The 14474-nt window shown below is 46.2% G+C and overlaps 1 protein-coding gene across 1 annotated transcript in view; it reads right to left on the reverse strand.

The window, feature by feature from the left end:
* LOC124010684 (relaxin receptor 1-like) overlaps positions 1-14474 on the reverse strand; it is a 106699-nt gene that overhangs the window by 27260 nt on the left and 64965 nt on the right. The window contains exons 3-4 of the mRNA XM_046323343.1: positions 3083-3188; positions 1955-2026 (exon numbers count right to left, since the gene is read on the reverse strand). Of these exons, the coding sequence (XP_046179299.1) occupies positions 1955-2026; positions 3083-3188 (178 nt within the window). The remainder of the gene's footprint in view (positions 1-1954; positions 2027-3082; positions 3189-14474) is intronic.

A 14474-nucleotide genomic window follows, 5' to 3' on the forward strand; every position in this document is an offset into this window, starting at 1 on the left:
TTATTATTATTTCTGAAGTTCATTCATTTATTAGTGATGGATACTTTAACTGTGCGTTTAGGTTACTGTTATTAAAGCACTCACATAGGCTACTTCTCTGCCAGATTATGTGAGATAACAAGTCTTATCGGTAAGTGTGGTCTAAGCAATCCCCTTATGTTACCTCCCTACATTGATTGCACATGTAATGCAGGTCAACTAATGTTGAATACTTATCAGTACTAGTGAGATTCCAGTAACCAATCATATTATACTATATTGCTAGTGATATGTTTAAATTGAAAGCTATTACAAATCAGCTGTCAGAAGCTGCATGACGAGCAGTTTATTTTGAGCCAATCAAAACTCAATATTCTCTTGGTCTCTGTCCTAACCTCACGTTATACACCAGTTGGCGCCAACATGCTAAAAACAAAAGCTAAAAAGGAACATGAAGATCTACTGCCATTCCATGGTAGAAAACTATGTTTCAAATTGTTGAGGAATTGTATAAAACTGAACTAAAAAGAGAGAACTGGATATTAACACTCACTTATCAATATGAACGTGCTGTGAAGGGATTAAAGGGATCTGTTTTTATAAAGTTTTCCACTTTGTAGTTATGGTGTATTGTGTGTAGATTGATGAGGGGGAAAAAACTATTTAATCCATTTTAGAATAAGGAAGCAACATAACAAAATGTGGAAAAAGTAAAGGTGTCTGAATACTTTCCGAATGCACTGTATAGGCTACTGTGGATGGGGTAGGCTAAATAATTATTACAGAATAGGCCTAATTCAAAAAATTGTGATACAGGAAATAAAAAATGCTAGGCAGAGCAGTACCAGAGTGGGAGAGAAGGCAAACACAATTCTTTAAATCTGCTCATATTAAACTCTGCTCCTTGCTCCACACTCGCCAACTTACAGTTTCTGGCATTCAAAAGCAGCCCTGCTTTATATATTATTTTTACCACCTTTTTCCTCCCCAATTTTGATCTTGTTACATCGCTGCAACTCCCCAACGGGCTCAGGAGGTGAAGGTCGAGTCATGTGTCCTCCGAAACATTATCTGCCAAACCGCGCTTCTTCACCCGCCCTCTTAACCCGAAAGCCAGCCGTGTCGGACGAAACACCATTCACCTGATGACTGAGGTCAGCCTGCAGGCGCCCGGCCCACCACACGGAGCTGCTAGAGCGCGATGAGTCAAGTAAAGCCTCCCCGGGCAAACCCTCTCCTAAACCGGATGATGCTGGGCCAATTGTGAGCCGCCCTATGGGACTCCTGATCACGGCATGTTGTGATACAACCCGGGATCAAACTCTGGTCTGTAGTGATGCCTATAAAACCGCAATGGAGTGCCTTAGACCGCTGATCCACTCGGGAAGCCCCTATACCAAAAGATCTTTCAATGAATAATCATATTGATGATGGAGTCAGTGAATGAATGCCTGCAGCAACCATTACACGGTCTGACAAGCTGCATAACAAATGAGTCCTTTTGAATGACTTAATATATTTTGCCAAAAAAAGTAGCTGTTTTAAAGCGAATTCCCTGCAATTCTACACATTTTGCCATTGCTTATAACGTGTTCATATGTTATTGGTGTGGCCCCCTACCCCCAAAAAAAGAATAATCCAGTAATCTGGCCTCAAATGTGATAGCACAACAAGACTGAATGACAATCTTGAAAGTTTGTTTTTCTTTACAACCATCATCTGAAGGTAAGTCTTGCTGAATGAATGTTATACACAGCCAATGTAAGCTTGTTTTGGCCATCACAACCATCAAAAGGGGACGGGAAATGCTTTGATATTGTCTGTGGCTGTCACAGAGGCCTTGAGTGGTTCGTCTATTAGAGAGTGTTTCTGAAGTGCTATCAAAATATTTACTTGCCGACTGCAACGTAATCAAGTGACTTCTCTCGCCTGAAGACATTTTAAAAATGCAATCAATAATTCAACGACAACTTACAGTTTTTGAAGACTCTGGTACTTATAGAATATGTCACCGTTCAATATCCGAAGTCGGTTCCTTTGCAGGGACCTATGGGATGTGATTAGTTCATAAGGTCGACCAGATAAATAAAAAACAACAAACACAACATTGTGCCACCAAACAATACTGTGTGAATTTAAAACAAGTAAAAACATTTTCATTTTAATTACTAGGTTCTCGGCTCATTGTCTGTTTGAGGTTGAAACTAATCACATTTCTATGTGACCACATTGTGTGTATTCGGGAAAATCTTCCAATTACATTTGAAATAGAATTGGTAATGGAACATATCATTATTACAAACAGAAGGAGCATCTTTCTTTATATTGTGACAGAGAATGCATAATTTTGCCATTTTAGTCATTATCTAAGCTCATTCCACCTCGATTACCACGGTTACCTGAAGTTATGGAGATAAGCTTTGAATTAGTGAAGAAAGTATTTGAATTGAAAGTTAGCAATGAAAGACGAGCCAATTGGAGAAAGAGGAGGCGGCAATGATAAGCAATTAACACAATTAAATGACCCCGTCTGCAAATTGGGCTTTTGAGGTTTACCCATCGAGCAAATTAATAGTCAAGTGGAACTGGATGTCCGCAATGGGCACAGATGATAAATCTAGGGCCCAAATGTTCCATTATCTAAACAATGTGTGGACAATATGACAGTGAGACAAAATATTGTGAGGCCAAGAAAGGGCGAGCGTTACGTGATCATTTATAGTCATTGTCATTATTTTGCATAATGTATGGATGGAAATGATAATGTATATTATAAATCCTACTGTTTAGAAATGACTTTTGTCATAATGATTTCCTTTTGTTCAAGTTTTTCCTCACATTACAGTCGGCTTCAGTAGAGGTTCATGCCTCTTTTTTACTCTTCCAATTGAGAAAGTTGTTCCAGTACGGAAGAGAACAGCCCTAAGACTTAAACCAACCTTCAAAAGCAAACCTCCATCGAGACACTCATTAGGTAAGTGCGAGAGACACACTTTGTTTAAGTCGTTTTTCTCTTCCAATTCATTGGAGAAACAGGAAAAAGTATCTGCACACTTCCAGTCAGATGCAAATGTATGTATTCGAAATGTGTGCGGCAACTCACATCATGGTGACGTTAACGGACACGGCTGGGACATGGTGAAACTGGGCACCGTCACAGTCCAGCTCCAGATCTCTGCACTGACACAGCTCTGGAACAGCCACCAGTACTGGATGAGGAAGAGAGACAGAGGGAAGGAAGATATCAATGACTGACGCAGATCCACGTAGGAGCTGGACAAAAAAAATAGCAATGAAAATAAATGTCAACAAGGTCTTTGGACAACACTGTTGTTGTAGAACTAGCTTTACTTAAGATTACACGGAGACATAGGAGAGTATCAGGGACCAACCTCAATCACTGCATATGTACAGTAGCGCCACACTTGACGGATGTGACTGCTTTGCAGTTTTGCTTTCTTCCCTGTCTCAGCACAATGTCCTTGCAAAGGCTCCAGGTACCCTCTGCTTCGCAAACACGTTGCCGCCCGCTTGACAACGTCTTTGCCCGTTACGACACCGAAAGTTACCATTTCGTTAGCACGAGTGGAAACATTTCAAGATGTGAAATGAGGTTACTGCACAATCTCAACACTGTTACACACGGCCACAGAGAATTTAATAGAAGCAGCAATCTATTGAATTGGGGCCTCATGCCAGAGGAAAAGACAATTATTTTTCTCAAATTCAATAAGTCCAGGTTCCGACAGGAAATGTGTAAAAGGATAATAGCATTCAGTAAAGTGGGTATCAGAAATAATTCCTTTATGCTGTATCTGAGGGGATTTATAATTAGGCATAAAGGAAATGATAAGACTCCTTGGAAATACTAAAATATCAATGGTATTCAAAGTTCTGTAGTGTTGATTTCCATTTTCCTTGCAAGTTAATTGATCATCGAGTACACTCATTGGGTCCTGACTAAAGGGGAAGAATGGAAATCAGCAATCTGGTTTTGAATATTGATGTTCTGATGGGGACATATTTGAGGACAAATTTGAATAGTGCTGATATTCAAAGAATGAAATATATGAAGAAATAATAATCTTCTGTACATCTGACATCTAATGCAATGCATGTGTAATGACTAAATTGAATCCAAGATTTGTATTTGACCTAAAGTGTGAAATCCTATACTCGTCACTCATTTCAAAAGTGTTTTTGAAAGATGGGTAATTTGCGATTTGAATATCCTTGTCAGTGACCTCTGTTGTACTAAGAATAAAGTTACTAATGAATTGAAAACATCTGATTCTGCCAAGGAAAATTGAGAAAACATTGGATATATTCAAAGGATTATATGCACAAACTTGGAAGAAAAGAAACCTGTTTATTCAATAAGGAATTGTTTATTGCTTGTTATTTGATACCATGTCAGTCGTGGTTAATATGAAGTTGCGTTATTTAGAAACTCCAAATAGGGAAAGTTGCAACTCAATATTAGGAAGGTGTTCCCAATGTGTGGTATACTCAGTGTATATCAATAATGGACTAATGAAACAAATACAAAAATATTGTTTTGGGGCATAGTTTTCCTTAAATGCCTCAGGGGAGGCAGCACAAATGGACTGTTCAAAACCACTCGATTTCCATCTGGTCTGTTTAATTCAGATCCACAAACTTAAAACATAGCTGCGAGCAGCAATGAACAGGCTGACCGAAGGACACAAGATCAGTTGGATAACAAAGCAAACACTCTGTTCCTATGTAATACTCTTCCTTTATGTGCAATCAGTGTTGAGCGGATATAATTGAGCATATTAGCGTATATGCTAATATGCATCTACTGCAGGGGTATTCAAGAGGGTCCGCATATTTTCCCTGCAATGTTTTTATGAATATTGCTAAATTACATACCCACTGTCGAAGAGAATCTTCTTTCTAATAATGTCAATTTTAATTATCAACTCCTAATATTGAGCCAAATATACTCACTGTAGTAGCTGACATACAGTGCATTGTCATGGCTGTGTGCTTAGGGCCAGTTGTATCCAATTGGTAGTTAGTCTTGTCTCATTGCTGCAAATCCAATACGGACTCAGGAGAGGCGAAGGTCGAGAGACGTGCATTCTCCGAAACCCAACCAAGCCGCACTGCTTCTTGACACAATGCCCACTTAACCGGGAAGCCAGCCGCACCAATGTGTTTGAGGAAACACCGTACTCCTGGCAACCGTGTCAGCATGCACTGCGCCCGGCACAGGAGTCGCTAGTGCGCGATAGGACAAGGATATCCCTGCCGGCCAAATCCTCCTCTCACCTGGACGATCCTGGGCCAATTGTGCACCACCCCATGGGTCTCCCGGTCAAAACTGGCTGCGACAGAGCCTGGACTCGAATCCAGAATCTCTAGTGGCACAGGGCCTTAGACCACTGCGCCACATGGAAGGCCTGAAGTTGAACCTTCGCCCCAGTCTGAGGTCGTGAGCGCTCTGGAGGAGGTTTTCATCAAGAATCTCTCTGTACTTTGCTCCATTAATCTTTCCCTCAATCAGGATTAGTCTCCCAGTCTCTGCCGCTGAAAAACATCCCCACAGCATGATGCTGCTCCCACCACCATGGTGCCAGTTTTCTTGTAGATGTGATGCTTGGCATTCAGGCCAAAGAGTTCAATCTTGGTTTCATCACACCAAATAATCTTGTTTCTCATGGTCTGAGAGCCCTTTACTGTAGGTGTCGTTTGGCAAACTCCAAGCGGGCTATCATGTGCCTTTTAACTGATGAGTGGCTTCCGTCTGGCCAGTCTACCATAAAGGCCTGATTGTTGGAGGGCTGCAGATATGGTTGTCCTTCTGGAAGGTTCTCCCATTTCCACGGAGGAACTCTGGAGCTCTGTCAGAGTGACCATCGGGTTCTTGGTCATCTCCCTGACCAAGACCCTTGTTCCCCAATTGCTCAGTTTGGCCGGGTGGCCAGCTCTAGGAAGAGTTTTAGTGGTTCCAAGCTTCTTTCATTTAAGAATGATGGAGTCCACTGTGTTCATGTGGACCTTTCAATGCTGCAGAATTTTCCTGGACAATTCCTTCAATCTCATGGCTTGGTTTTTGCTATGCCATACAGCGTCAACTCTGGGACCTTATACGTATAAACAGGTGTGTGCCTTTCCAAATCAGATTTCCACCGATCTAATGTCCAATGCTCACGTTTCTTGGCCCAAACAAGTCTCTTCTTCTTATTGGTGTTCCCTAGTGGTGGTTTCTTTGCTGCAATTCAACCATGAAGGCCTGATTTCACGCAGTCTCCCCTGAACAGTTGATGTACACTGTATTTGGGCTGCTAACTCTAATGAATCTATCCTCTGCAGCAGATGTAACTTTGGGTCTTTCTTTCCTGTGGCGGTCCTCAGGAGAGCCAGTTTCATCATAGTGCTTGATGGTTTTTGCAACTGCACTTGAAGAAACTTTCAAAGTTCTTGAACTTTTCCGGATTGACTGTCTTAAAGTAATGATAGAATGTTGTTTTTCTTTGCTTATTTAAGCTGTTCTTGCCATAATATGGACTTGGTCTTTACCAAATAGGGCTATCTTCTGTATACAACCCGAAAAATGTCACAACACAACTGATTGGCTCAAATGCGTTACACCTGTTAATTAAAATGCATTCCATGTGACTACCTCATGAAGCTGGTTGAGAGAATGCCAAGAGTGTGCAATACTTTCATCGTGCCTACTTTGAAGAATCTCAAATATAAAATATATATAGATTTTTTTGGTTACTACAATATTTCATGTGTTATTTCCTACATTTACATTTACATTTACATTTAAGTCATTTAGCAGACGCTCTTATCCAGAGCGACTTACAAATTGGTGCATTCACCTTATGACATCCAGTGGAACAGTCACTTTACAATAGTGCATCTAAATCTTAAAGGGGGGTGAGAGGGATTACTTATCCTATCCTAGGTATTCCTTACAGAGGTGGGGTTTCAGGTGTCTCCGGAAGGTGGTGATTGACTCCGCTGTCCTGGCGTCGTGAGGGAGTTTGTTCCACCATTGGGGGCCAGAGCAGCGAACAGTTTTGACTGGGCTGAGCGGGAGCTGTACTTCCTCAGTGGTAGGGAGGCGAGCAGGCCAGAGGTGGATGAACGCAGTGCCCTTGTTTGGGTGTAGGGCCTGATCAGAGCCTGGAGGTACTGAGGTGCCGTTCCCCTCACAGCTCCGTAGGCAAGCACCATGGTCTTGTAGCGGATGCGAGCTTCAACTGGAAGCCAGTGGAGAGAGCGGAGGAGCGGGGTGACGTGAGAGAACTTGGGAAGGTTGAACACCAGACGGGCTGCGGCGTTCTGGATGAGTTGTAGGGGTTTAATGGCACAGGCAGGGAGCCCAGCCAACAGCGAGTTGCAGTAATCCAGACGGGAGATGACAAGTGCCTGGATTAGGACCTGCGCCGCTTCCTGTGTGAGGCAGGGTCGTACTCTGCGGATGTTGTAGAGCATGAACCTACAGGAACGGGCCACCGCCTTGATGTTAGTTGAGAATGACAGGGTGTTGTCCAGGATCACGCCAAGGTTCTTAGCGCTCTGGGAGGAGGACACAATGGAGTTGTCAACCGTGATGGCGAGATCATGGAACGGGCAGTCCTTCCCCGGGAGGAAGAGCAGCTCCGTCTTGCCGAGGTTCAGCTTGAGGTGGTGATCCGTCATCCACACTGACATGTCTGCCAGACATGCAGAGATGCGATTCGCCACCTGGTCATCAGAAGGGGGAAAGGAGAAGATTAATTGTGTGTCGTCTGCATAGCAATGATAGGAGAGACCATGTGAGGTTATGACAGAGCCAAGTGACTTGGTGTATAGCGAGAATAAGGAGAGGGCCTAGAACAGAGCCCTGGGGGACACCAGTGGTGAGAGTGCGTGGTGAGGAGACAGATTCTCGCCACGCCACCTGGTAGGAGCGACCTATCAGGTAGGACGCAATCCAAGCGTGGGCCGCGCCGGAGATGCCCAACTCGGAGAGGGTGGAGAGGAGGATCTGATGGTTCACAGTATCGAAGGCAGCCGATAGATCTAGAAGGATGAGAGCAGAGGAGAGAGAGTTAGCTTTAGCAGTGCGGAGTGCCTCCGTGATACAGAGGAGAGCAGTCTCAGTTGAATGACTAGTCTTGAAACCTGACTGATTTGGATCAAGAAGGTCATTCAGAGAGAGATAGCGGGAGAGCTGGCCAAGGACAGCACGTTCAAGAGTTTTGGAGAGAAAAGAAAGAAGGGATACTGGTCTGTAGTTGTTGACATCGGAGGCATCGAGTGTAGGTTTTTTCGGAAGGGGTGCAACTCTCGCTCTCTTGAAGATGGAAGGGACGTAGCCAGCGGTCAGGGATGAGTGTCGTTGACTTAGCAAACGAGGATCGGATGTCGTCGACCTTCTTTTCAAAATGGTTGACGAAGTCATCTGAAGTCATCTGCAGAGAGGGAGGAGGGGGGGAGGGGGAGGAGTATCAGGAGGGAGGAGAAGGTGGCAAAGAGCTTCCTAGGGTTAGAGGCAGATGCTTGGAATTTAGAGTGGTAGAAAGTGGCTTTAGCAGCAGAGACAGAGGAGGAAAATGTAGAGAGGAGGGAGTGAAAGGATGCCAGGTCCGCAGGGAGGCGAGTTTTCCTCCATTTCCGCTCGGCTGCCCGGAGCCCTGTTCTGTGAGCTCGCAATGAGTCATCGAGCCACGGAGCGGGAGGGGAGGACCGAGCCGGCCTGGAGGATAGGGGACATAGAGAGTCAAAGGATGCAGAGAGGGAGGAGAGGAGGGTTGAGGAGGCAGAATCAGGAGATAGGTTGGAAAAGGTTTGAGCAGAGGGAAGAGATGATAGGATGGAAGAGGAGAGAGTAGCGGGGGAGAGAGAGCGAAGGTTGGGACGGCGCGATACCATCCGAGTAGGGGCAGTGTGGGAGGTGTTGGATGAGAGCGAGAGGGAAAAGGATACAAGGTAGTGGTCGGAGACTTGGAAGGGAGTTGCAATGAGGTTAGTGGAAGAACAGCATCTAGTAAAGATGAGGTCGAGCGTATTGCCTGCCTTGTGAGTAGGGGGAAGGTGAGAGGGTGAGGTCAAAAGAGGAGAGGAGTGGAAAGAAGGAGGCAGAGAGGAATGAGTCAAAGGTAGACGTGGGGAGGTTAAAGTCGCCCAGAACTGTGAGAGGTGAGCCGTCCTCAGGAAAGGAGCTTATCAAGGCATCAAGCTCATTGATGAACTCTCCGAGGGAACCTGGAGGGCGATAAATGATAAGGATGTTAAGCTTGAAAGGGCTGGTAACTGTGACAGCATGCAATTCAAAGGAGGCGATAGACAGATGGGTAAGGGGAGAAAGAGAGAATGACCACTTGGGAGAGATGAGGATCCCGGTGCCACCACCCCGCTGACCAGAAGCTCTCGGGGTGTGCGAGAACACGTGGGCGGACGAAGAGAGAGCAGTAGGAGTAGCAGTGTTGTCTGTGGTGATCCATGTTTCCGTCAGTGCCAAGAAGTCGAGGGACTGGAGGGAGGCATAGGCTGAGATGAACTCTGCCTTGTTGGCCGCAGATCGGCAGTTCCAGAGGCTACCGGAGACCTGGAACTCCACGTGGGTCGTGCGCGCTGGGACCACCAGATTAGGGTGGCCGCGGCCACGCAGTGTGGAGCGTTTGTATGGTCTGTGCAGAGAGGAGAGAACAGGGATAGACAGACACATAGTTGACAGGCTACAGAAGAGGCTACGCTAATGCAAAGGAGATTGGAATGACAAGTGGACTACACGTCTCGAATGTTCAGAAAGTTAAGCTTACGTAGCAAGAATCTTATTGACTAAAATGATTAAAATGATACAGTACTGCTGAAGTAGGCTAGCTGGCAGTGGCTGCGTTGTTGACACTACACTAATCAAGTCGTTCCGTTGAGTGTAATAGTTTCTGCAGTGCTGCTATTCGGGGGCTAGCTGGCTAGCTAGCAGAGTTGATTACGTTACGTTGCGTTAAAAGAACGACAATAGCTGGCTAGCTAACCTAGAAAATCGCTCTAGACTACACAATTATCTTTGATACAAAGAAGGCTATGTAGCTAGCTATGTAGCTATGTAGCTCCTAGTGTTGATGTCTTCACTATTATTATGTAGAAAATAGTAAATAAAAAAAGAAACCCTGGAATAAGTAGTTGTGTCCAAACATTTGACTGGTACTGTATGTAAGGTATTTCTGTTTTGTAATTTAAATAAATTAGCAACAAAATGTAAACAGTTTTTGCTTTGTCATTATGGGTATTGTGTGTAGATTGAGGGGATTAAAAAAAAAAAAAAACATTTTAGTATAAGGCTGTAATGTAACAAACAAGTCTGAATACTTCCCGACTGCACTGTAGGCTTTGAAAAGCACCCATGACATACATTTTTTTTTGGACATACATTTTTGCAACACCTGGCTAACCTTTGTTTAACCAGCTAATCAGCTGCTCTTAGTGAAAATGGAGTTCCCTTTCTATCTCATAGGCTGTCATGCAGGTGAAAGAGGACCCAAAAGCGACTTAACAGAAACAGAGTTTATTTAAATCCAAACAGGGAATAACAAAAATCCTCTAGTCTGTAGAGGGGAATAACTAGAGAAGCGGCCACAGACTGCAGGTCGCTTCGGGTAGGCGCAGGCCGTAGTTGATAGAGCCACCTGCTCACACGCAGCATCTGATGAAGGCAAAAAACACGACAGGACAGGGCGAAACACAATCACAGCATGGTGAATACAAAACGAGGAACCGACGGGACAGGAACGGATCACAAAGGAATAAATAGGGACTCTAATCAGGGGAAAGGATCGGGAACAGGTGTGGGAAGACTAAATGATGATTAGGGGAATAGGAACAGCTGGGAGCAGGAACGGAACGATAGAGAGAAGAGAGAGCGAGAGAGTGAGAGAGGGAGGGGGAGAGAGAGGGATAGAAGGAGGGAAAGAACCAAATAAGACCAGCAGAGGGAAACGAATAGCATGGGGAGCACAGGGACAAGACATGATAATAAATGACAAACATGACAGTACCCCCCACTCACCGAGCGCCTCCTGGCGCACTCGAGGAGGAATCCTGGCGGCAACGGAGGAAATCATCGATGAGTGAACGGTCCAGCACGTCCCGAGACGGAACCCAACTCCTCTCCTCAGGACCGTAACCCTCCCAATCCACTAGGTATTGGTGACCCCGTCCCCGAGAACGCATGTCCATGATCTTATGTACCTTGTAAATAGGTGCGCTCTCGACAAGGACGGGAGGGGGAGGGAAGACGAACGGGGTGCGAAGAAAGGGCTTAACACAGGAGACATGGAAGACAGGATGGACGCGACGAAGATGTCGCGGAAGAAGCAGTCGCACAGCGACAGGATTGACGACCTGGGGGACACGGAACGGACCAATGAACCGCGGAGTCAACTTACGAGAAGCTGTCGTAAGAGGAAGGTTGCGAGTGGAAAGCCACACTCTCTGGCCGCAACAATACCTTGGACTCTTAATCCTGCGTTTATTGGCGGCTCTCACCGTCTGTGCCCTGTAACGGCAAAGTGCAGACCTCACCCTCCTCCAGGTGCGCTCACAACGTTGGACAAACGCTTGAGCGGAGGGAACGCTGGACTCGGCAAGCTGGGATGAGAACAGAGGAGGCTGGTAACCCAGACTACTCTGAAACGGAGATAACCCGGTAGCAGACGAAGGAAGCGAATTGTGAGCGTATTCTGCCCAGGGGAGCTGTTCTGCCCAAGACGCAGGGTTTCTGAAAGAAAGGCTGCGTAGTATGCGACCAATCGTCTGATTGGCCCTCTCTGCTTGACCGTTAGACTGGGGATGAAACCCGGAAGAGAGACTGACGGACGCACCAATCAAACGACAGAACTCCCTCCAAAACTGTGACGTGAATTGCGGGCCTCTGTCTGAAACGGCGTCTAACGGGAGGCCATGAATTCTGAATACATTCTCAATAATGATTTGTGCCGTCTCCTTAGCGGAAGGAAGTTTAGCGAGGGGAATGAAATGTGCCGCCTTAGAGAACCTATCGACAACCGTCAGAATCACAGTCTTCCCCGCAGACAAAGGCAGACCGGTAATGAAGTCTAAGGCAATGTGAGACCATGGTCGAGAAGGAATGGGGAGCGGTCTGAGACGACCGGCAGGAGGAGAGTTACCCGACTTAGTCTGCGCGCAGTCCGAACAAGCAGCCACGAAACGGCGCGTGTCACGCTCCTGAGTCGGCCACCAAAAGCGCTGGTGAATAGACGCAAGAGTGCCTCGAACACCGGGATGACCAGCTAACTTGGCAGAGTGAGCCCACTGAAGAACAGCCAGACGAGTGGAAACAGGAACGAAAAGGAGGTTACTAGGACAAGCGCGCGGCGACGCAGTGTGCGTGAGTGCTTGCTTAACCTGTCTTTCAATTCCCCAGACTGTTAACCCGACAACACGCCCATAAGGAAGAATCCCCTCGGGATCAGTAGAAGCCACAGAAGAACTAAACAGACGGGATAAGGCATCAGGCTTGGTGTTCTTGCTACCCGGACGGTAAGAAATCACAAACTCGAAACGAGCGAAAAACAACGCCCAACGAGCTTGACGGGCATTAAGTCGTTTGGCAGAACGGATGTACTCAAGGTTCTTATGGTCTGTCCAAACGACAAAAGGAACGGTCGCCCCCTCCAACCACTGTCGCCATTCGCCTAGGGCTAAGCGGATGGCGAGCAGTTCACGGTTACCCACATCATAGTTGCGCTCAGATGGCGACAGGCGATGAGAAAAATAAGCGCAAGGATGAACCTTATCGTCAGACTGGAAGCGCTGGGATAGAATGGCTCCCACGCCTACCTCTGAAGCGTCAACCTCGACAATGAATTGTCTAGTGACGTCAGGAGTAACGAGGATAGGAGCGGACGTAAAACGTTCTTTTAGAAGATCAAAAGCTCCCTGGGCGGAACCGGACCACTTAAAACACGTCTTGACAGAAGTAAGAGCTGTGAGAGGGGCAGCAACTTGACCGAAATTACGAATGAAACGCCGATAGAAATTAGCGAAACCTAAAAAGCGCTGCAACTCGACACGTGACCTTGGAACGGGCCAATCACTGACAGCTTGGACCTTAGCGGAATCCATCTGAATGCCTTCAGCGGAAATAACGGAACCGAGAAAAGTAACGGAGGAGACATGAAAAGAGCACTTCTCAGCCTTTACGTAGAGACAATTCTCTAAAAGGCGCTGTAGAACACGTCGAACGTGCTGAACATGAATCTCGAGTGACGGAGAAAAAATCAGGATATCGTCAAGATAGACAAAAACAAAAATGTTCAGCATGTCTCTCAGAACATCATTAACTAATGCCTGAAAAACAGCTGGCGCATTGGCGAGACCGAACGGCAGAACCCGGTACTCAAAATGCCCTAACGGAGTGTTAAACGCCGTTTTCCACTCGTCCCCCTCTCTGATGCGCACGAGATGGTAAGCGTTACGAAGGTCCAACTTAGTAAAGCACCTGGCTCCCTGCAGAATCTCGAAGGCTGATGACATAAGGGGAAGCGGATAACGATTCTTAACCGTTATGTCATTCAGCCCTCGATAATCCACGCAGGGGCGCAGAGTACCGTCCTTCTTCTTAACAAAAAGAACCCCGCCCCGGCCGGAGAAGAAGAAGGCACTATGGTACCGGCGTCAAGAGACACAGACAAATAATCCTCGAGAGCCTTACGTTCGGGAGCCGACAGAGAGTATAGTCTACCTCGAGGAGGAGTGGTCCCCGGAAGGAGATCAATACTACAATCATACGACCGGTGAGGAGGAAGGGAGTTGGCTCGGGACCGACTGAAGACCGTGCGCAGATCATGATATTCCTCCGGCACTCCTGTCAAATCGCCAGGTTCCTCCTGAGAAGTAGGGACAGAAGAAACGGGAGGGATGGCAGACATTAAACACTTCACATGACAAGAAACGTTCCAGGATAGGATAGAATTACTAGACCAATTAATAGAAGGATTATGACATACTAGCCAGGGATGACCCAAAACAACAGGTGTAAACGGTGAACGGAAAATCAAAAAAGAAATAGTCTCACTGTGGTTACCAGATACTGTGAGGGTTAAAGGTAGTGTCTCAAATCTGATACTGGGAAGATGACTACCATCTAAGGCGAACATGGGCGTAGGCTTATCTAACTCTCTGAAAGGAATGTCATGTTTCCGAACCCATGCTTCGTCCATGAAACAACCCTCAGCCCCAGAGTCTATCAAGGCACTACATGTAGCACCCGAACCGGTCCAGCGTAGGTGGACCGACAAAGTAGTACAGGACCTTGATGGAGAGACTTGAGTAGTTGCGCTCACCTGTAGCCCTCCGCTTACAGATGAGCTCTGGCTTTTACTGGACATGAATTAACAAAATGTCCAGCAACTCCGCAATAGAGGCACAGGCGGTTGGTGATCCTCCGTTCCCTCTCCTTATTCGAGATGCGAATCCCTCCCAGCTGCATGGGCTCAGTCTCAAAG

The sequence above is a fragment of the Oncorhynchus gorbuscha genome, linkage group LG23, assembly GCF_021184085.1.
Source record: "Oncorhynchus gorbuscha isolate QuinsamMale2020 ecotype Even-year linkage group LG23, OgorEven_v1.0, whole genome shotgun sequence".
Lineage (NCBI taxonomy): Eukaryota > Metazoa > Chordata > Actinopteri > Salmoniformes > Salmonidae > Oncorhynchus > Oncorhynchus gorbuscha.